General features: G+C 46.2%; 1 protein-coding gene across 17 annotated transcripts in view; it reads left to right on the top strand.

Annotated features, from left to right (window-relative positions):
* The window catches only part of PPP6R3 (protein phosphatase 6 regulatory subunit 3), a 196,934-nt gene that overhangs the window by 131,003 nt on the left and 44,755 nt on the right, over nucleotides 1–21,176 (top strand). For 7 of the 17 annotated variants that reach the window (XM_064287631.1, XM_064287632.1, XM_064287645.1 and 4 more), the window contains 5 exons: nucleotides 731–957; nucleotides 6,455–6,541; nucleotides 10,898–10,995; nucleotides 14,045–14,099; nucleotides 15,059–15,189. In XM_064287631.1, the coding sequence (XP_064143701.1) occupies nucleotides 731–957; nucleotides 6,455–6,541; nucleotides 10,898–10,995; nucleotides 14,045–14,099; nucleotides 15,059–15,189 (598 nt within the window). The remainder of the gene's footprint in view (nucleotides 1–730; nucleotides 958–6,454; nucleotides 6,542–10,897; nucleotides 10,996–14,044; nucleotides 14,100–15,058; nucleotides 15,190–21,176) is intronic. The other 10 variants (XM_064287640.1, XM_064287639.1, XM_064287637.1 and 7 more) reach the window with 10 other exon arrangements.

Genomic DNA, 21,176 nt, shown 5'->3' with positions numbered 1-21,176 from the left:
TATGTGTCCATGTGTCAGCCTGTGCGCAGGTACGTAGGAGGATGTCCTGGAGCAGTTTGGGAAGCCAAACTGGTTACTGCGGAATGGTCACAGCCAGTCTGCAGCGTGTCCTTCCCAGACTGGGTACCGTGGAACGGTCACGGCCAGTCTGTCTGCAGCGTGTCCTTCCCAGACTGGGTACCATGGAACGGTCACGGCCAGTCTGTCTGCAGCGTGTCCTTCCCAGACTGGGTACCGTGGAATGGTCACGGCCAGTCTGTCTGCAGCGTGTCCTTCCCAGACTGGGTACCGTGGAATGGTCACGGCCAGTCTGTCTGCAGTGTGTCCCGAACTTAATGCAGATGCGGTGGTCTCCCACCTTAAAGACCTGTCACCTTAGAGGAGCTCTTTGGAAAGACTCGACGTTTTCTAGGTTACGTGCCTCCCAAAAATATTTTGAGGAATTCGTGAAATTCACAGGGCTGCTCATGCTGCTCATGCTGCTCGTGGCTCTTGCCATCCACCCAGGCAGCTTGGGGGTCCTGGCTCCTGAGCCGTGGGGACTCGGTGTGAGAGGCTTTATACCCCGTCCCTCCAGGAGCGTGGGCTACCGCCCAGCTGCTTGGCTGAGCCAGCAGGTTCACGTTGGTGAGCCACGTGGGGAGGCCCACACTGTATTACCTGTTGACTCTGCTGGTCCGTGTTTAGACCACTGTAGTGATAATGCTTTTTTCCTTTTCTCACTCTGAAGATCTTCCAGGTGAAGTCAGGGAGCGATGGGAGACGTTCTGCACAAGCTCCTTAGGAGAAACTAACAAGAGGAACACGGTAGATCTAGTAGGTTTTACAAGGTTACGTTTATATTCTTTCTGTGCTCTTGGCCTTTGCTCATTTATTCAGAAAGATGTAAAAGATCTTCCGTTTGGCCCAGTAGCTGTGGACCAAGGACCAGTTCATGTTCCTTTACCAGGAAGAGAGGTCAGTATTCACAGTATTCTTTCTAATTTGTCTAGTCAACTCCTAATTTCGGGCCTGGGAAGACAGTAGTGTCCACAGAAGCCACCAATTTTCTTCACAGCGTGCTTAGTTTCATTTCCCACAATGCCCTGCTCCCTAAGCACCTCAGCCAAGCAGCCTACCCTCCGTTGATGTGTTGGGTGTGTTACCTTACACCTCAGGTAACTTAGGTGCTTAAAGACACTCAGTAGCTCTTGGGTATTTCTAATGTTACTGAGTTGAGTTTACTCTCACTTTAGTTAATTCTTAGTGGGAGAAAATTCTGTAAATGGTTTTCAGACCCCAGTTGTAAAATCTTTAACAGAATCCGTACATTTAGCCAGGGAATAATGGCATTGATAATAATTTTTAAAAATTATATTGGACTTTGGAATGTATTTTTTGTTTATTTTTTAACACATTAAGTTCGAAGGTAAGTATTGTTTTGTTTTTGCTTCTAGAGGTAGAGACAAGCGTTTCCTTTCTTAAGTGCATGCCACCTGATAGTCAAGGGTAACCTTGACGTGGACAGAAGTCGTACTTGGCTCTGCATTGAAGTATTTGTGTCAGGCATTTAATTCTAAACTCGAGATTCATGGCTGCAATCTTGCATGTCATATATACAGTAACACCTTGCCTGTTAGGAATGGAGTGTCTGGCAACCTTGCCCGTTGAGAACATGGCTTAGAAACAAGAGGGAAACAGAAAGGCCCTGGCCGCCACCAAGCAGACTCTGGGTCCTGCTCTGCCACAGTCCCTGAGGGGCATGTCTCCTCCTCTCCAGACTGCCTGACAAGGCCACTTGTCTTTTTACAGACTCTTGACAAATCGGTGGAGAATGGTTTTTTAAGATGAGTATAATGATGGAATTAGGAAGTCTTAGGAGTCGGAAGAATCATGAATTAAGAGATAACTATAACAAGAGAGCAATGTGGGACCGTGTAGTTAAACAGGTCCAGTGGCCCACGGTGTCTCAGCGTGTTGCAGTCCAACAGAGAAGCCGACATTCGTCATAACAGACCTGTTAGATTAATGTAAGCTGGGTTAGATTCCAGGGTGTCACCTAACCTTTTTGTAGAGTGAAATTGTCCTCTCCCTATTAAGTTAAGCCCTTTCATTTTAGAGGCCCCGTATGGATTCCTTGTTTGGAATGCAAGCAGTGTGATATCTTTTAAGGGAGTTTTGTCTTGTTTCTTATTTAAAAGGCAGTATTTAGGAATGTTAACTCTGTTTTGCTTGGGGTATTTCTTTAATAACACCCGGTACCTCCACATGGTCCTGTCAGGAAAGCTGCCTGTGATTGTGTGCACATCTTCTGGATACCTTTGTAGAGGTGTGCATGCACGCAGTCGAGGGAAGTCTTAGTCCCTTTTCATTCAAACACTTGTCAACATCTACATCTGTGCAGAAAGAAGCAACATTTCATAGGTTCTTTCATGCTAATTGAAGCTCAGTTCTCCTTCTATCGTTGCACTTCCCACTCTCATACTTGTACTGCATAAGGAATCTACAGGAAACGGGATAAGGAGAAGTCGAGGAATACGGCAGAAAGGGTCAGATGTCCGTGGCGAGCCAGCCCCACTTGGTAGCTCTAGTGTCCTGAGACTTTCAGGCTGATCTCTCAAGGCCTTGTCTCTTCATTGACTCCAGAGCCTTTCCTAAACCTGCTTCCCTTTCGTCTTAGGTCCTTCCTATGGGGAAGTTCGCTTTGTGATATTTTAGGGATGGTCCACGTTTGTAAGGACAACTTCAGCTGCAACCTCCAGGCTCCTCATTTTCCTGCCCAGGATGTTTCCAGGCAGTATCCCGGTTGAGTTGGGTACCATGTTCCAGGGAAAACATCCTGTTGTGAATATTATTACAAACACAGTTTCGTCAGTAAACCCAGTGGGCCTTGCTCATGCAGAAATGACAGAAAGCACCATCTGTGTGGTGTGGTACAGAACCCAAGGAAGAGCATTCACCTCCTTGATGGTTTCAGACAGCGCTTGTCTCGGGAACGGGCAGTTAAGTGATGGGTTGCTTATTTCCTGCCCCCCTCACCTAGCTAGACTTGATTAGATGCACTGCTGAGACTTGGCATGACTCAGGTACCTCCCTGGGAATCAGCTCAGGTATGTCCCCAGGGCTTGAATTGTCCCATAGCTCCGTACCCTGTGTTGAGTCGGTACATCGGCACTGTTGTTCACAGTGAGGACGCGTTCTTTACACACCAAATGCTGACTTGTCTCACTGGCTCTGGGCCCGAGGACTTACCTGGTCATGTAGGGCACAACGAGGAAAGGTCTGCATCTTCCACGTTTGGGTAATCCGGGCCTCAGAGATTCACAGTCACGCCATGCTTACGGTTGTCCTTAGCAGCCTAGTCAGCCAAAGGGAAGAAGACTCCCATTTGCTTTTTCCTGTAACAACAGGTAATAAAACTGAGATGTTATTAGGAAAGAAAGTAACATCCCGGAGGCCTTTTTCCGTGCAGCACCAAGGGTATACTTCGAACACGACTCGCTTGGCAAGAGAGCTCTGATATACACCTTACTTTTAAAAAAGTTAGAACTGTGTATTGTTAACAATTTTTGCATGCCTACTATGTGCCAGACACTGACGATACAGAACTAAACAACGTTGGCAAAAATCCCTCTTTCAGTGGGGCTTCCGTGCCAGTGAGGGATGCTGAAGACAGGTCAGCAAATGAGTGTCTGTGTGTGTAGACACCTGTACATACACACACACCTGTATTTTAGATGGTAAGTGCCACGAAGCAAAAGCAGGGGAGGGAGTCAAGGAGTGTTTTGGGCCATGTGCAGCTTCGAATCAGGTGGCCTGGGAAGACCTCACTGAGAAGGTAACGTTTATGGAGAGGCTTGAAGGATGAGAGGGAGGGAAGAGTGAGGTCCAGAGGGCCTAGGGGGGTCATTCCTAACGTGCTGTCCAGCGTGACTGTAGCAGCAGGCAACGGAGGGCACAGTGGGACGTGAGGTCAGAGAGGCAGCGACAGGCCAGATCTCTGCGGCTTTTTCGTCCATGATGAGCACTTTGGTCTTTGCTCTTGGTGAGATGGGAAGACGTTAGATGTTAAATGAAAAGGTGATACAATTTGATGTGTGTTTTGATGAGATCACCAGCTCGCTGGGTTGAGATAGACTGTAGGGGACAAGAACTGGATGCAGGGGGACAGACTCGTTGCCTCCTACACCGTTAATGGTGGGGGGGGGTGATAGCAGACTTGGTGGAAGCACTGGGAGCATTGGCTGTACTTTGAAAGCAGAGTGGACAGATGTGGGTGGGTGGAAGAGAAGAGGGTGCCTGAGGTTTCCCTGAGGAAGTGGAAGAGTGAAGATGGCGTTTACCAGGATGGAGATGCTTCAGAACGAGCGGATTTGGGAGTGTGGATCAAAAATTCAGTTTCGGCGACGTCTTCAGTGATGAACTGGTGCGATTCTGCTGAGCAGGTTTTCCCCTGGGGGTAAATTCAGTGGTCTTTTTCGCTGTTTTTAATAGTAATTTCAGGCTGGGATGGCGTGGGCAGAGTTGAAGTCACTGTGTCTTTAACGTAATTTGTGAAGGCGCGTGAGCACTGTGTTATTACAGTAAACCTGTGGGAGCTGGAGCTAGACAGGACTGCCTCGCTTTTCCAGGTTTCACAAGCTTTTCCGCCCTTGACGATGTGTGGTCTGACCACCTTCCTGTTACTCCTTTTGTTGGGAGATATTTGTGTTTTCCTTCTCTGACAGGTTTCCACCTTACAGACGTTCCAACTTCCGCAGGTTTTACTGTAGGAACAGCTTGCTAAAACAGTAGGTTTTTTGGCGGGGGGAGAGGAGAAAAACATTATTTTAAACACCTCCCAGGATCGTTTTGAGGATGCAGTTTAAGTAGGCTATGTAAAGGGTCACAATGTCTGGCACATAGGAGCTGCTCCGCAAACGTTAGTTCCCCCGCCATCTTTAATTAATGAGCCGATAACGTTGCAGTGGGTAACATTTTATTTTAGAGGAAAAAGTAAAAGGATGAATGAGGATACATCGTATCCTGTTTGAACTTGGATATTGAGACGTGGTTAGGAGCAGTCTGCTCTTTTGTTTTCTCTCGTTGACCCCCTAGCTTTCTCTTTGCGTTCTTTGTCTCCGGGCCCCACGTGCTGGGTGAGCCAAGCATCCAGGAGCTTCTCTAAGTCCGCTGCAGTAGAAGCGCCTGACCTGCCCCTAATTGCCGTCACCCTGTTAAGTGCTAGCTGCCGTGACCGAGCAGTATTCCATGGCCTTGCTGCGTTCTGGTTGGGTTTTCGGGGATGCCCTCCATCCCCACATCTTTCCCCAAGAATCCACCGAAGCTCCTGTTGCCCCAGGCAGGTTCCCTCACTGCTCACGTTCTACCTGTGATCTCATAAGGCCTGATTCAGAAGTAGAGTGTGAGTGCTTAATGTAGGAAGGACGAAGAGGGGCCCAGTTGGAAAGATGGATTTATTAGAGTTTCATTTCACATGGGCTCAGTACCAAAGATGGCCAGGACACTGCATGGCCATGGAAGGGTCAAGAGATGAGATGTACATTGACCTGGTCCAGGCAGTGATGCATTCAGAATTTCATAACCCCGTGCAGACCTGTTTGCATTCGCTTTGGGCTCCTTGGACTAACTAATGTGGGAATAACTTCACATAGCAGACGGGACCAGTTTCTAACCTAGGCTGTTAGGCTCAGCTTCAAGAGTTGGCAGGTACGTAATTACTTGCAAATTTCAATTTCTAGTGGTCTATACATTCACCATTAGAATTGTGTGACACTTATAAATTAGTAAATCATTTGTCACGAAGAATTGGCGAGCAGTCTGTTTTTGCGTAATTACCGAGAGTTGGCTATGAGTCCGCAGGGAGGAGAAAGAGACATACTAAGGGGCAGAGGATGTTGAGTACTTTGAGCAGAGGACTGTTGACTCAAGCCCTATTAGGCCCTTATGGACAATGCTTTCCTCAGTGTGGGCCAGAGAGGCAGGAATTTAAAGTGAAAATGGTTATATTTAAACCTGATCTTCTTAGTGACTCACTAGTAACCCTTGGGAATTGCCAAGTTATGGGCCTGGTGCCTTTGCAGTAGGCAGCTCAGACCTGGTTTAGATGTAGTAAGGAATGTTTTCTCTGAGCCGTTGCTTCTTCCTTCCCACTTCTAAACATTTACTTGGAGATAATTATCAGGACCGCCTACATGGGGTGACTGGCCTCTTCCCTCACCTGTTTTCTGTGGTGTTGGTAAGGGGCAGTGAAAGAACAAAAGTGGGCAGCTGAGCACATCGAGGGCTGCGTGGCGTGGACCCCTGGATCAACGGGTGGGTTTTGCAACTTTAACTGTGTCTTACTTTGTTTTTGCTTTTCTGTTACGTACAATGAAAAGAAAACTAAATGTGATTTTTTTTTTTTCATAAAAATGCTGATACAAATGCCCAGAACATCTCTGTTAAATAGTCTTTTACATCTTTATGCATATAGGTCACAACCTGCCATATTCATTCATCCAGTGATGATGAAATTGACTTTAAAGAAACGGGTTTCTCACAGGATTCTTCTTTGCAGCAAGTGAGTCATGCCTAAAGCTTTGCTTTTCGTTTTTATTTCAAATGCTTAGTCTAGTTGCCATTTATGAATCAGCTTCAGAGTTAGGTTATGCATAAGAGTGTGATTGGAACTACGTATTAGTTAGGCAGAAGTGTTTAAAATAGGAGATATTTCAAACCTGATAAAAATGAGTCAGCTCAGCTTTCAGAAAATGTGAGTGAACTGAACAGTAAGTCACCTTGGGTTATGCCAACCTTTAAAATCGCTGGGTTGTTGCTTAAAGATTCATGTAGTAGAGATTTGTGGATTAGAATAGTAAGGCATTTTAAATGTAAGTCAAATATAACAAATAACCCTGAGTTAACTGGCTTATTAAAATGACCCTTCCCCGGTAAGTGTGCCACCGTTATCTTTAAGCTGTATTACTGTGACAGTTAAGTTGAGTGTTAGTCGAAGTAATTCATGGCCAGCCGTGCCCTCCTGCCCTTTCATTCATCTCCATGTATTAGCTCCTAGTAATGGTTTAGGGGAAAGTACAGAGTATGAATAATAACTGACCTGGCATCCATTGGTGGTACTTGGAGAGACAGGTGAGTTCACCATCCCTCTTGGGCATCACGCTTGGAGCTAAAAATTGAAGCCCCTTTGCAAGTCTTCAGCTGTTGGAACAGAGAAACTGTCCTTCGTTCTCAGGACCAGATGCTCTCAGCACGCACATAGCTTTGGTGTGTCCAGAGAGCGAGTGTAGATACCTACCCACCGGGCGCTGAGTGCAGGCTGGCTTCTTTTTCTCAGTCTCTAAGCCTTATCTTTTACCAGGGCCAGGATGGAGCTTAGGAGGACTGTGCTGGCCCTGTCTGGTTGTTTCTAAGTAAGCGCGCCTGTCTCCCGCCTGGGGAGGTTTGGCTAAGCAGTTGCTTGGCTTGGGTTCTAAGACTGTGCCACACCCACATTTCCCAGATAGGTCTGCGGTAGCCTTTCAGGACTTGGCTGGCTTCTCAGCTGATTCCTGTACTTGAGACTGCTGCCCTTTGGAAGGCAACCCCCTGGGGTCAGGGTCAGGGAGCTGTCAGCCCATGGGGGGCCGTTGAGAGCAGTGGCACCTTCTTGCAGGGTGCAGCTCCCTCAGTGCCACCCTCCTGCCGTGGCCACCTGGGTGTCCACCCCCGCTTGTCATGGCCTCTCAGGACTACAGGCATCCCTTTTTGGCTGTGAACTCTGGTGTTGCCCCAGGAGTCACCCTGCCCACAGCCTGCTTCTCACTGCAGCACTTAGGGGTACTGACACGACCCACTCCACCTGTCAGGAACTTCCACCGTGATGACGTCACTGAAAATTACCAGAGTGATTCTGTGCCAGCTGTAATGTTGCTGCCCGATAAAGAATGCCCTAAACGTCTATTTATAGAAATGCTACTGATTTAATCTAGACACGGTTACATTTACGCCTCTGGAAACTGGATCCCCTTACTTCTCACAGTATTTGCTTCTGGGGAGAATTTTCTTAAAAACTTTGAGTTTGATTGATTTCTGATGAACCTGTAAAGCAATCCCGGTCACAAAACTGCCTCACCCCCACCCTGCTCCCGGCTCCTTCCTCTGCTTTTTACCTGCTTCCTGGAGACCACGGAGGACTCTACCTCTGATGCCACCCTTTTCTAATTGACACACTTCCAGGGACCTTTTCTTTGTATGTGTAAACTGTGAACCAGTCGGGGGTCATTCTCCAAGTAAGCCACGTCTACATAATAATATTAAAAATACACTCCAAAGCACTTTTTTTAAACAAATTGAGCCCACATGCCCAGTTACTTTTAAGAAGCTTATACTACTGTCCAGCCCTGGGTTACACGCGTCATCTGCGTTCTCATTCAGGGCTTGTGTTGGTAAAGGCCCAAAGGCCCTGAGTGAAGAGAGCTCATGGTGGGCCATTTCAGAAGGTCACAGCTTTTGTGCCCCTGCCTCCACCCCCCGGATTTATAATGGCTGGCGTTTGATGCCTTCTCTCCTAATTCTGCCCGGCAGAGGTGGAGGGGAGAAGGCTGGCGTCTGGAGAAGTGAGGTCGGGGTGATAGCACCAAGGTGGTTCCCTCCCTCGCCGTGGTGCAGGCTGTGGACAGAGCCAGAACATGTGAAGTTGACCAGTAGCTTCTCTTGCCTGGGTGGCACTTCCAAAGAGATGGACTTACTAAGGTGGCTGGCTTACTTCTCAGTGACCTGAACTCTGGCCAGGCCAGAGTACTGGGAAGTGCTTGAAGTTCTCAATCACACAGCCATGTGGTGCTTCCCAGATTTGAGCATCAGGGTCCCAAGCGCTTCTTATACACCTTTCAGTAAAACATAGTGCAGTCTTCACTTACATGGGTTTAGTAAACCTGGATGGCTTTACGAGTAAAGATCAGATTTGAAACCTGAGGTTGTTTGCTAGTTTCCTAGAAGCTCCGATAGAACTAAGTGAGCGTTACAGTTCATTGTTTTTTTCCCCTGCAGTGTTAAGTGGAGGTGACCTGTCTGTCAGTTGATAAATAGAATACAAATGTGTGTGTGTGTGTGTGTGTGTGTGTACGTACACACCCAGACAGTGCAGTATATTTCGTATTTATATTCCGTCTGTGAAGCGTTTAAAGTATAGGAGCACCTTTGGAAATATTTCTCCGCTGCTACACCCAAAAGATTCATAATGTGATCTATAGAGGTATGGGAAAGGCGGGGGGTGCGAGCTGGGGGGAGAAGCAAACAAAAACAACTGGAGGACCTTCTCCTTTGTGGAAGGAAGACCAGATTGCAAATTTGTAAATAAACTCAGAGTCCAGCTTATGCTGTTTGCATCTGGTTTTCCTTACAAAGATAAAGCTAAAATTCAGGGTTTTTTTTTTTTTTTTTTGAGCTAATGAATCTGAATGCTGCCTACCATGTTTTCCATTCATGTGTCCAGACTCAGCCCAACCTCCCAGAGCTTGTCCCCACCCTCCTGCTTGCAGCCTCTGCAGCTGTATTGGGGCTGTCCCACCTCCAGCTGAATGCTGGCGCACGCCCCAAGTGCGCAGACATTGTCCTCTCTGGGGACAGCAGAGAAGCCATGGGAGAGTGAGAGAGAGAGAGAGAAAGGGGGCACCATTATCTTCACTTAGAGAAAAGTGAGGTTTAGGTTCTCAGGAAAAGATGCCTTCCAAAGCCAAATATAAGGTTTCTTTTTTAATTATCTGCACTTTGGATTATCCATGCCATAATTCCCTACTACCAGAGTGAGCTGCCTGGAATTAACAGCCTAAGCACCGCTGTAGCACACGTCGGCAGGGCCAGACCCGTGGACTTGGTTTGGGTGTCACATACAAGGACAGACAGCCTAGCTCAGTCGTAGCACTGTCCAGCAGTGGCCTTAGCAGGGACACGTGCAGGCGCTTGCCCATGTGCATGATCGCCTGTGGGATAGCTGCCCACTCCCAGCCCGCCCACTGGCCACACCACATTGTCATCTGGTCTCCCCGCTCATTCTCTGGGTGGAACGAGGAGGGGCGCTTGCTTGTCTGCGTACCTTCCCCACTCGTGGCTAACGTGGGTGCACACCCGCTGAGCTCCCTGGCTCCCAGGCGTGGTGGCGGGGGCCCCCGCTTAAGACGGCGGTGTTTGCGTGGAGTACGCTGTAGCTGTCCCCCATGGCTTAACTGAGAAAGCCCAAGTGAGCCTGGTGCTTTCTGGAAATGCTGAGAGGACTGGAAGTGCCTTCCCTGGCTCTTTGCAGAGTGATTACAGAGGAGTGTTAAAACTCCATCCTTGCCGAGGTAGGTAGGGTACAAGTTCAGTTTTATACCCTCCCCACCCTCTAAGACCCAAACGATTCTAAGACAACCAGGTGTCCCTGGAGCTCTGCCTGTAGGATTGTGATTGTGGTCATCAGTCACTTGCCTCCGTGCCGTTGGCATGGTGGGGAGGAGTGGGGGAGATGGCACCGAGGGAGGGAGGGAGGGTGGGAGATCCCACTGTTGGCTCTTAGGGTAAGGTTGGTTGTGTCTAGAGGTGGTGATGATGGTTCACCTGATAATTTCAGACTTGTCACCTGTTGCTTGATCACCTCTGTGAACTAGGTGTCACCCAAACCCCTCTCTAAAGACAATTTGTCATAGATGACAGAGTGGTCACTTTACATTTCTTACAGTGACATGTACATTAGAACAACTTGTGGACCACATTTTAAATGCTTCCCTTTTGGGGGCAATTTGTGTCTGAAATTATTTGATTTTCTTTTTAGAAAAACACACCAACTTTTTAAGCCCTATGGCTATATAAATAAAATGATTTCTGGAACAGAAATGGGCAAATAGTGTATAGAATGTCATTAGAATCATTATATCACTGTCACTGGTCCTGGGGTGGCCAGGCCTTTTCTGATTATCAGATGCAACAAATGACGTCCAATTTTATTGACCAGTTTGGCTTCAACGATGAGAAGTTCGCAGATCAAGATGACATTGGCAAGTGAGTATGTTTTTCTGTTGTCACGGCTGTCTTGTACACTCCTGTTCTTCGTAAGACGTTGTTTGATTCTGCTGGGTCCCTGGAAATCCTTAGCGCTCCTGAGGTGGGAGGGAGGGACCTGGCCTCCAGGGTAGCCTTGAGTTCTGGCTGGTCCAGCCCTGAAGCACCGGAGGAGAGTCACGAACTAGAATCCCACTCCACAGGGAACACACCGGCCTCCAGGGTAGCCTTGAGTTCTGGCTGGTCCAGCCCTGAAGCACCGGAGGACAGTCACGAACTAGAATCCCACTCCACAGGGAACACACCGGCCTTCAGGGTAGCCCTGAGTTCTGGCTGGTCCAGCCCTGAAGCACCGGAGGAGAGTCACGAACTAGAATCCCACTCCACAGGGAACACACCGGCCTCCAGGTAGCCTTGAGTTCTGGCTGGTCCAGCCCTGAGGCACCGGAGGACAGTCACGCACTAGAATCCCACTCCACAGGGAACACACCGGCCTCCAGGGTAGCCTTGAGTTCTGGCTGGTCCAGCCCTGAGGCACCGGAGGGCAGTCACGCACTAGAATCCCACTCCACAGGGAACACACCGGCCTCCAGGGTAGCCTTGAGTTCTGGCTGGTCCAGCCCTGAGGCACCGGAGGGCAGTCACGCACTAGAATCCCACTCCACAGGGAACACACCGGCCTCCAGGGTAGCCTTGAGTTCTGGCTGGTCCAGCCCTGAAGCACCGGAGGACAGTCACGCACTAGAATCCCACTCCACAGAGAACACACTGGCCTTCAGGCTCGACGTCTTTCAGAGAGGTTGATTTTTAGTAAACTTCCTTTAGGAACTCAAGTCATTGTTCTACTTTTCTAGGTCTTAAAGTTAGGTAGCGTTACCTGAGGTAATTAACCCTCGTGTTGTTAGTTAACTGATTTGAGGCACATTGATTTATAGCGCACAAAAACAAAACAACCCCGTTGACATCCAGTCAATTCCAACTCACAGCGACCCTATAGAACAGAATAGAACTACCCATAGGGTTTCCAAGGAGTAACTGGTGGATTTGAACTGCTGTCCTTTTGGTAGCAGCTGAGCTGTTAACCACTGCACCACCAGGGCTCTGCGAGGGGGCATTATATTACCACAGGCCTGGCTGCGTAGTTTCTTCTGAAAACGGTGGGAATAGCCCTGCCATGAGCATGTTTTCTTCTCTGTGTGATCGACTTTAAGATAAGGGTTTTTTCCAAGAGCCAGACAGTCAAACTCCTCATTCTGCAGTCAGGCTAAGGGAGACCGAGAAATGGAAATTCCTGGTGCTGTGCAAAATTAGAGAAGCCCTGGTGTTGCAGTGGCTGAGCACTCAGCTGCCAACTGAAAGGTCAGTGGTTCAAACCCACCAGCGGGAGAAAGATGTGGCGGTCTGCTTCCATAAAAATTACAGCCTTGGAAGCCCTATGGGGCAGTTCTACTTTTCTGATAGGGTCACTGTGAGTCGGAGTCCACTCGACAGCAGTGGGATGGGTGGGTACAAGGTTAACGAACAGAAGATGTGTAGGTGATTCCCAAGAGTGAAAACGCATGGTCCAGCAGTTGACCTGGGGACACGAGATACTATAAACAGAATGTTTTTGGAAGGGATATTATACCTCATTGAGAAAGAGTTTAAGAAATTTGAAGGAGCCTGGTATTTGAAACTCAGACGATTGCTCTCGTGGGAGACTTGCCAGTTCTGCCCAAGAGCACCAGGTTCTGGGCTCGGCTGCAGTGCCTTGCCGGCTGTAGACGCTCAGTGACTGGTTTAGCCGCAGCCAGTGGTGGCTGTTGTTTGTCACCGAATGTAATTTGTAGTGTGACAGAAAGCTGAGGTACTTTGCGCACACTCTTGACTGTGCCGTACAGCATGCTGTGTTGCACTGTGGAACAGAGGGTTGAAGGCTGCCGTTCCCACCGGCCTTCAGAATTGACTCGTTTCAGTCAGAAAAGAGCAAGAGCTCTCCCCAGGGGATTTGTCCTGTCCCCCAGGAGAGTTCTACATGGGCCTGGATTCGCCACATTGTACCATACCTGCATGTTCCCCAGGTGGCATCTTGGCCTTGGCCTGCCTGTACTGTCAGTGATAGTTACTAGTTAGGAGTCCACGATCCCTTTCAAGTTTGTATTGGGTGCTTGGGATAATGACTGATCGGAATAAATCTTTTAAGAAGTGTAAGATAGCCCCATCTCCTCTAAGGAGGACTGAAGAAGAATTGAAGCCTTTGAATTGTGGTGTTGGTGAAGAATATTGAATATACCATGGACTGCCAAAAGAACAAACAAATCTGTCTTGAAAGAAGTACAGCCAGAATGCTCGTTAGAAGCAAGGATGGTGAGACCGCATCTCACATACTTTGAACGTGTGGTCAGGAGGGATCAGTCCCTGGAGAAGGACATCATGCTTGGTAGAGGGTCAGCATAAAAAAGGAAGACCCTCAGTGAGATGGATTGACATAGTGGCTGCAACAGTGGGCTCAAGCATAACGACGATTATGAGTGTGGCACAGGACCAGGCAGTGCTTCGTTCTGTGGTACACAGGGTTGCTGTGAGTGGGAACCGACTTCGATGGCACCTAACAACAACAACAACTCAAAAAACTTGTGGTTGATAGACAGCCTATGAATTCTTTTAAGCCCTGCTTTCCTCCTGGGCTATGCCACATCCTAAAACTGTAGAGGTGTCTGGGTATTTTGTACATGGATTTGGCTATACTTGGACAAAGCACCTTATCTGATGACTTCTGTGTGCTTTTTTTATGTTTTCACTTGTTATCTGCTTTGGTTATATTAGTATGATCCATGGAACAATGGACGTTAAAAATGTTTTCTAGGAAGGCTTCTCATCTCAAAAGGCTTCCAACCCAGCCTTCCAATCCTAATACCAAGGGAGGAGGCATAATTGAATGCAAGCAACTTTTTGGTTTCTGTTTGTGAGCATTTTAATGATAGCGTGAATATTTTAAACGTGGAAAATGTCGCAAACACTGGGAGTTTGTGGGTGATTAACTTCTCCTACCTTTGTATTTTGTTGACAGTGTTTCTTTTGATCGAGTATCGGACATCAACTTCACTCTCAATACAAACGAAAGTGTAAGTATGGGCATCTCCTGTCACGGGCAGCAGGCGCACGAGGGGTGGAGGTGTGGGTGTGTGTGTACTGGGACCATCTCTCTCTCGGGAAGCTTGCCTCTTAGATAGCTGTTCATGGCTCACCTGCTCAGTTACGTGCCTGGCCCCTGTGGGCACGTGAGCTTGCACCCTGCTGTAAGATGTGATAGGGCTGATGAAGCCAGGGCCGCTTGTGGTTGCAGAATAGACATTTTGCTTCAAAGAGAAGGCTGCTGTTTACTTCAGCTCTGTGTCACCACGAGAGAAACTTGGGCTAGTTCAGGGCAAGCCTCTCACATTGGAGAGTTCTCCGAAAACCAGCTCAGTCGTGTCTTCACCTCAAGTGATGTTGGATCGCTGGCAGGTGACTCGGCACAATCTTTTGTTTTTATGTTGATTGGCGTGAGAGACCACCGGTCTGTTTGCTGATGTGATAGGGTAGTAGAGACCTCTGGTGGAGCCCATTGGCACTCATTACTGCTTAGCCAGAGCGGTAAAAGTGGAGGAAATATCAGTGGCTTTTCCTTGTTAGGACAGATCCATGCCCTCATTTCAGGGGCCTTGGGGCAGGGGATGACACGGGGCTGAAATGACGATGTTACCAGATAGAAGTGAGCAGCCAAGGACGACCTGACCTGTGCTGCCTGTGTGCTGGGTTCGAGTCCAGCTGTTTCAGAGAAATGTCATGTTACCACGATGAAGAAGCTGCCAGTTGATGTCTGTGTTTTCTTTAGGTGTATGTGAGGCATATGTGATAGGCTCTGTTTTTTAAAGGAAATAGAAAAACGGGCATAAATGGTAATAAGTAACAAATACTAAATAATATTAAACTTAGCTACCTCCTAATGTTATCAAAATGTAGTGTACATTGATAGCTTTTGGGAGAAAATGACTTGATTTTAAGTTTGTTCTGTTTCTCTCTCTCTCTCGTTTTTATTTAGGGGAATATTGCCTTGTTTGAAGCCTGTTGTAAGGAGAGAATACAGCAGTTTGATGATGGTGGCTCTGACGAGGAAGACATCTGGGAGGAAAAACACATTGCATTTACCCCGGAATCCCAAAGACGGTCCAGGTGAAAGATGGTTTATTATCATAGTACTTCTCTCCACACGTTGTGTCATCCCAGAATGTTTGACTCAGAGACCAACTTTCTGGTCATGGTCAGAAACGCCCTCGGTCATTGGTGTGCATTGGCGTGAGTGCTCCAGTCTGCAGTGGACGGGAGTATGTACACATCAGGGTGATCTGCTTGAAAATGCAGGTTCCTGAGGCGTTGAGACACGGCACCCTCTGAATGTGAAGTGATGCTGAGGAATGAAGTCCTTTTGGGCCTCTCAGTAAAGGAACGCCCCCTCCCAGGAATAATGGCAGCTGGCTTAGGGATTAGCTCTTTGAAAAGGCTAAACATTTCCAAAAGGAGGAGAAAATTGTTTCTAAAAATTCATCTAACTCAGAGAGATGGGGTCTTATCAGTTGACACCCACCAAGATTGAGCCAGTCTTTTTTTTTTTTTTTAAATCACCCTATCACAGGAACCTAAATAAATTAGACTCCTATAAACAAACAGTTCTTGTTGTCTGAATATTTATTACCAGAATCTTCATAGTTAAGAGGAACATATTTGAGTAGCAGCTGAACTTTTGTTTTTATTTTTTTTATTTTAATATGTAGTATTTTCACATGGCATAAAATTCAAAGTGAACAAAAAGGGTATGCAATTAAAAGTAAAACACCCCCAACCCGTTTTCCACCACCCAGTTCCTCTTGCTGGATAGAGCTGTCAGCATCGCCCTTTCCCTGCACTTACGGCTGGGTTGTGTCTCTTAGCAAAGCTCATTGCTGCAAGTCCTAGAAGACCCTGCAGTGACTCAGCCAAGGAAAGGTATACGTGTCTCATGATCCAGAGCAAGGTCATCAGAGCCAGCTTTTTCCTTTTACTCCCATGCTGTCTGTTGTCTTCAGCATGTTGGTTTATCGCCTTACAAGCACCAGGAAGGTGCTGCAGCTCTAGGTCCGAGGAGCAAAAAAAGAGACAGTGTCTTTGTGGTTGCTATTTTGTAACATAAAGCCCCCATCCCTCTTCTTTTTCATCATCTACTCTGAAATTCTGGTCCTCTCGTGGAGTGCAGTCACTCAGTGGCCGTTGCCTAGTGCCATTGTCCTCTGGAGGTGGACTTCCTCACACTCCCAGCTGCGCAGCATGTCCTAGCAGAGACCCAGGAGCGGAGATAAGACAGTGTCTCGGAGGAGGGAGCACAGGATGATGACAGAAGGCAGTTCTTTCTTTCTTTCTTTTTTTTTTTTACCAGTTCTGTTGAGGCATAATTGACATGTAATAAAACTGCATTTATTTAAGCTGTATAGTGTGATAAGTTTTGACATAAATACACCCATGCAAGCATCACCCCAGTCAAGGTCACGAGTGTATCCATCCCCCCGAGTTTCCTCACATTCTTTTGTAATACCCTCCTCTGTCCCACAGCTCCGCTCTCTGTTCTAGATTAGTTTGCTTTTCCTAGACTTTCATGTCAGTGAAAACACGCAGTATATACTGTTTTCTCGTCTGTTTTCTTTCACTTAGCATAATTGTTTTGAGGGCCATTCATGTTGTGTCATGTATCACTGAGTGGTAGTCCCTTTAGTGCAATACCACGCTCTGTTTATTCACTCACCTGTTGATGGACATTTGGGTCATTTCAGTTTGGGGCTATAAGATCACTAGGAGGTAGACTGTGATAAGTTAAAGACATATGCTATAAACTGGAAGCAACCAGTAAAGTAACAGAACTAAGAGTTGCAGTTAGTAAGCCAACTAAAGAGATAAAAAAAAATCATAAAAGCATAGTCCAAAAGCAGGCAGTAGAAGAGAATAAAGGACAGCTAAACAAACAGCAAACTCTTTGTCAGATTGGATAAAAAGCAAGACCTAACTATATGCTGCCTCTAAGAAACACTTTAAATATAAAGACACAAATAAGTTAAAAGGAAAAGGATGGGAAAAGATATACTGTGCCAACACTAATCAGGAGAAAAGCTGGGAGTCTTTATTAACATTAAAGTAGGTTTCAGAGCAGAGGGATGGAGAAGGTCATTTCATAACGATAAGGGATCCGTTCGAGGACATGACAGTTCCAAACGTCTCACACCTGATAACCAACCTCCAGACCCATTGTCAGCGAGTCGGTTCTGACTCACAGTCACCCTGTGGGACAGAGTCAGCTGCACCGGAGGGTTTCCAAGGGGCAGCTGGTGAATTCAAACTGCCAGCCTTTTGGTTAGCAGCCAGTCTCTTAACCACAGCGTCACCAGGGCTACACACCTAATAACCAACCCGGGCCCTCTGCTGTCGGGTCGATTCTGACTCCTGGCAACCCCACAGGGTTTCTGAGGCTATAAATCTCTGTGGAAGCAGACTGCCACATCTTTCTCACATGGAACTGCTCGTGGTTCTGAACTGGCAACCTTTAGGTTAGCAGTTAATCGCTTTAGCCACTGTGCCACCAGGGCTCCTCACACCGAATAATAGTCTCAAAGTACATGGAGCAGAAATGGTTAGGACTGCAGAGAAAAACAGGCCACAGTTAGAGTTGGCTGTTTTAGCACCCTTCTCTCGGTCACTGGTACAACAACAGGCAGAAATCAGTAAGGATATATTTAAGCGTTCTATATCCTTACTGATAATAGACTGTCAGCCAGCTCAACCTGCACATTTACAAATCACTCCATCCAGCAACAGCAAATATATATTGTTTTCAAGTACACATGAAATATTTATCAAGATATAACATAGACTGAGCCATAAAGTCTCAATAAATTCCAAGGTTTCAGGTCATACAAAGTATATTCTTTGACCACTAAACCAAAAACCAAACCTTTCACCATTGTGTTGATTCCGACTCATAGCGACCCTATAGGACAGAGTAGAACTGCCTCTGGGTTTCCAGGGAGCAGGAAATGGATGTGAACTGCTGACCTTTTGGTTAGTGGCTGAGCTCTTAATTACACCACTAGGGCTCTTCTTTGACCACCAAAACAAAACAAAACAAAACTCACTGCCATCAAGTCGATTACTGACTCATAGCAACCCTATAGAACAGAGAAGAACTGCCCCATAGAGTTTCCAAGGAGTGCCTGGTGGATTTGAACCGCTGACCTTTTGTTTAGCAGCTGTGGCTCTTAACCATTACACCACCAGGATTTCCTCTATGACCACAGTGGAATTAAAAAAATCTGTAACAGGTCTCTGGGAAATCTCCTGAGTATTTTAAAACCAAATAAGAAATGAGCCAAAGAAGAAACCAAAAGGGAAATTTGATAGTATTTTGAATCGAAAGAAAATGAAAACATAGTTTATCGATAATAAGCATTCATAAAGCAGTACTTTGAAAGGATCATTTTTATCACTCACTACTGGGTAGTGCAAACAGTTAATGTGCTTGGCTAACTGAAAGGTTGGAGGTTCAAGTTCACCCAGCGGTGTCTTGGTTTAGTGATTTGCTTCTGAAAAAATGAGCCATTGAAAACCCCGTGGAGCGCAGTTCTGTTCTGACGCTTGCGGGGTTGCCGTGAGTTGGAATTTCGACGGCAACTCAATGATGGTGACCTATAGTAGAAAAGGAAAAATGCCTCAAATCACTGAGCTCAGCTTCTACTTTAAGAAACCAGAAAAAGAGCAAATTAAATCCAAGTAAGCAAAAATACAGAAATAATAAAGCTCAGAGTGAATATCAATAAAATGGAAAGCAGACAAACAATAGAGAAAATCAGTGAAACCGGAAGTTGTTCTTTGAGGGGATCAATAAAGTTGATAAACCTTTAGCCAGAATGATCAGGGGAAATAGAAAATACAAATACCAATATCAGGGATGAGAGAGGAGACATCACTACAGATTTACACAGACCCTCAAAGGATAACGAGGGAATATCATGAGCAACTTTATGCCAATATATTCGACAACTTAGATGATTCTTGAAAGACACAACTACCAAAGCTGAAGCAAAAAGAAATAGATAACATGAATATCCATGTACCTGTTAAAGAAGTTGACTTTTTAGCTTAAGCTCCCCCCACGCCCCCCTTTCCCCCACACACAAACCCTTTAGGCCCAGGTAACCTCATGGGTAAATTCTGCCCAATGTTTCAGGAAAAAAAATGCTAATTTTATACAAAATCTTTCAGAAAATTGAAAAGGAGAGAGTATTTCGTATGAGGCCACGTCAGTGTAACCTGATACCAAACTCTGACAAAAATATTGTAAGAAAAGTGACCAATAGTTCTCATCAACATGGATGCAAAAATTCCTTTAAAAACTATAGCAATTCAAATGCTACAGTCGTATATATCGTGACAAAGTGGGGTTTATCACAGGAATACAGAGTTGGTTTAACATTAAAAAATCTATAAGTGTGTGACCAAATTCGGCATTTATTCCTGATAAAAAACTTTCAGCAAACTAGAAGGGGATTTCTTCAAAGGCATCTACAAAATACGTAAGGTGCCTGGGTAGCACGAATGGTTTGCGCTCAGCTGCTCACTGAAAGGTGTTTTGAATCCACCTAGCAGCATGCAGAAGAAAAGCTTGGCAGCCTGCTTCTCTAGGAGTATAGCCATCGAAAACTCTTCGCGCAGTTTGTCACAAGCGGAGTTGCCATGAGTCAGAATCAGTTTGTTGGGAACAGAAAAATAAAGCACAGAGTTAGCATCGTACTTAATGGTGGAAGACTGATTTTCCTCTAGGATTGGGAACAGGACAAGGATGTCTGCTGTCACCAGTTTTTACAGAGGACAAAATGGAAGTAGACTTGAATGAACGTAAGTTTCTTAGTATTCCGCTGGATGTTCTAGCCAGTGCAGTAAGTCAAGAATAGGAAATAAAAGGCATCCAGGTTAGAAAGGAAGAAGAAACCTATTTCTATATTTATTTCCAGACAACGTGGTTGTCAATGTAGAATATTTGCTGGATTTTACAAGAAGACTGTAAGAATAATGGCAAGATGGAGCAATTAAGACAGTGTAGTGTTTGCAAAAAAGATAGGGATATATATAGATGAGTGGGACAGAATAGAGAATCCATTAATAAACCTGCACACAAACACAGAACTGGTTCTTGACAGAGATGCAAAGGCAATCCACTGGCAAAAGTGTATTTTTGCAACAGATGGTGCAGGAACAATTGAATATCCATATGCAAATAAATGCAAATGAAGACCAAAGACCACAGCCTTCAGTATGGATTGCACCTCAACATCAAGAAAACAAAAATCCTCACAAATGGACCAATAAGCCACATCATGATAAACGGAGAAAAGATCGAAGTTGTCAAGGATTTCATTTTACTTGGATCCACAATCAACAGCCATGGAAGCAGCAGGCAAGAAATCGAATGATGCATTGCATTGGGTAAATCTGCTGCAAAAGACCTCTTCAAAGTGTTGAAGAGCAAAGATGTCACCTTGAAGACTAAGGTGTGCCTGACCCAAGCCATGGTATTTTCAGTCGCATCATATGCATGTGAAAGCTGGACAATGAATAAGGAAGACTGGAGAAGAATTGATGCCTTTGAGTTGTGGTGTTGGCAAAGAATATTGAATATACCATGGACTGCCAGAAGAATGGACAAATCTGTCTTGGAAGAAGTACAACCAGAATGCTCCTCGGAAGCAAAGATGGCGAAACTGTGTCTTACATACTTTAGACGTGTTGTCAGGAGGGATCAGTCCCTGCAGAAAGACATCACGCTTGGCAAGGTGCAGGGTCAGTGGAAAGAGGAAGACCCTCAAAGAGGTGGATGGACACAGTGGCTGCAACAGTGAGCTCAAGCATTATGATTGTAAGGATGGCGCAGGACCAGGCAGCGTTTCGTTCTGTTGTGCATAGGGTCGCTATGAGTCGGAACCGACTCAACGGTACCTGACAGCAACGTGCAAAGAAATGAACTTTCAACCTATACCTCTTAACCATATACAGCATTAACTCAAAATGGATTCAAGACCAAAAAGTAAAACATAAAGCTATAAAACTTACAGAAGGAAAGGAGAAAATCTTTGTGACCTTGGGTT

The sequence above is a fragment of the Loxodonta africana genome, chromosome 7, assembly GCF_030014295.1.
Source record: "Loxodonta africana isolate mLoxAfr1 chromosome 7, mLoxAfr1.hap2, whole genome shotgun sequence".
Taxonomy (NCBI): domain Eukaryota; kingdom Metazoa; phylum Chordata; class Mammalia; order Proboscidea; family Elephantidae; genus Loxodonta; species Loxodonta africana.
The sequence above is the reverse complement of the archived record's forward strand: the minus strand, read 5'-3'. Positions and strand labels throughout refer to the sequence as shown.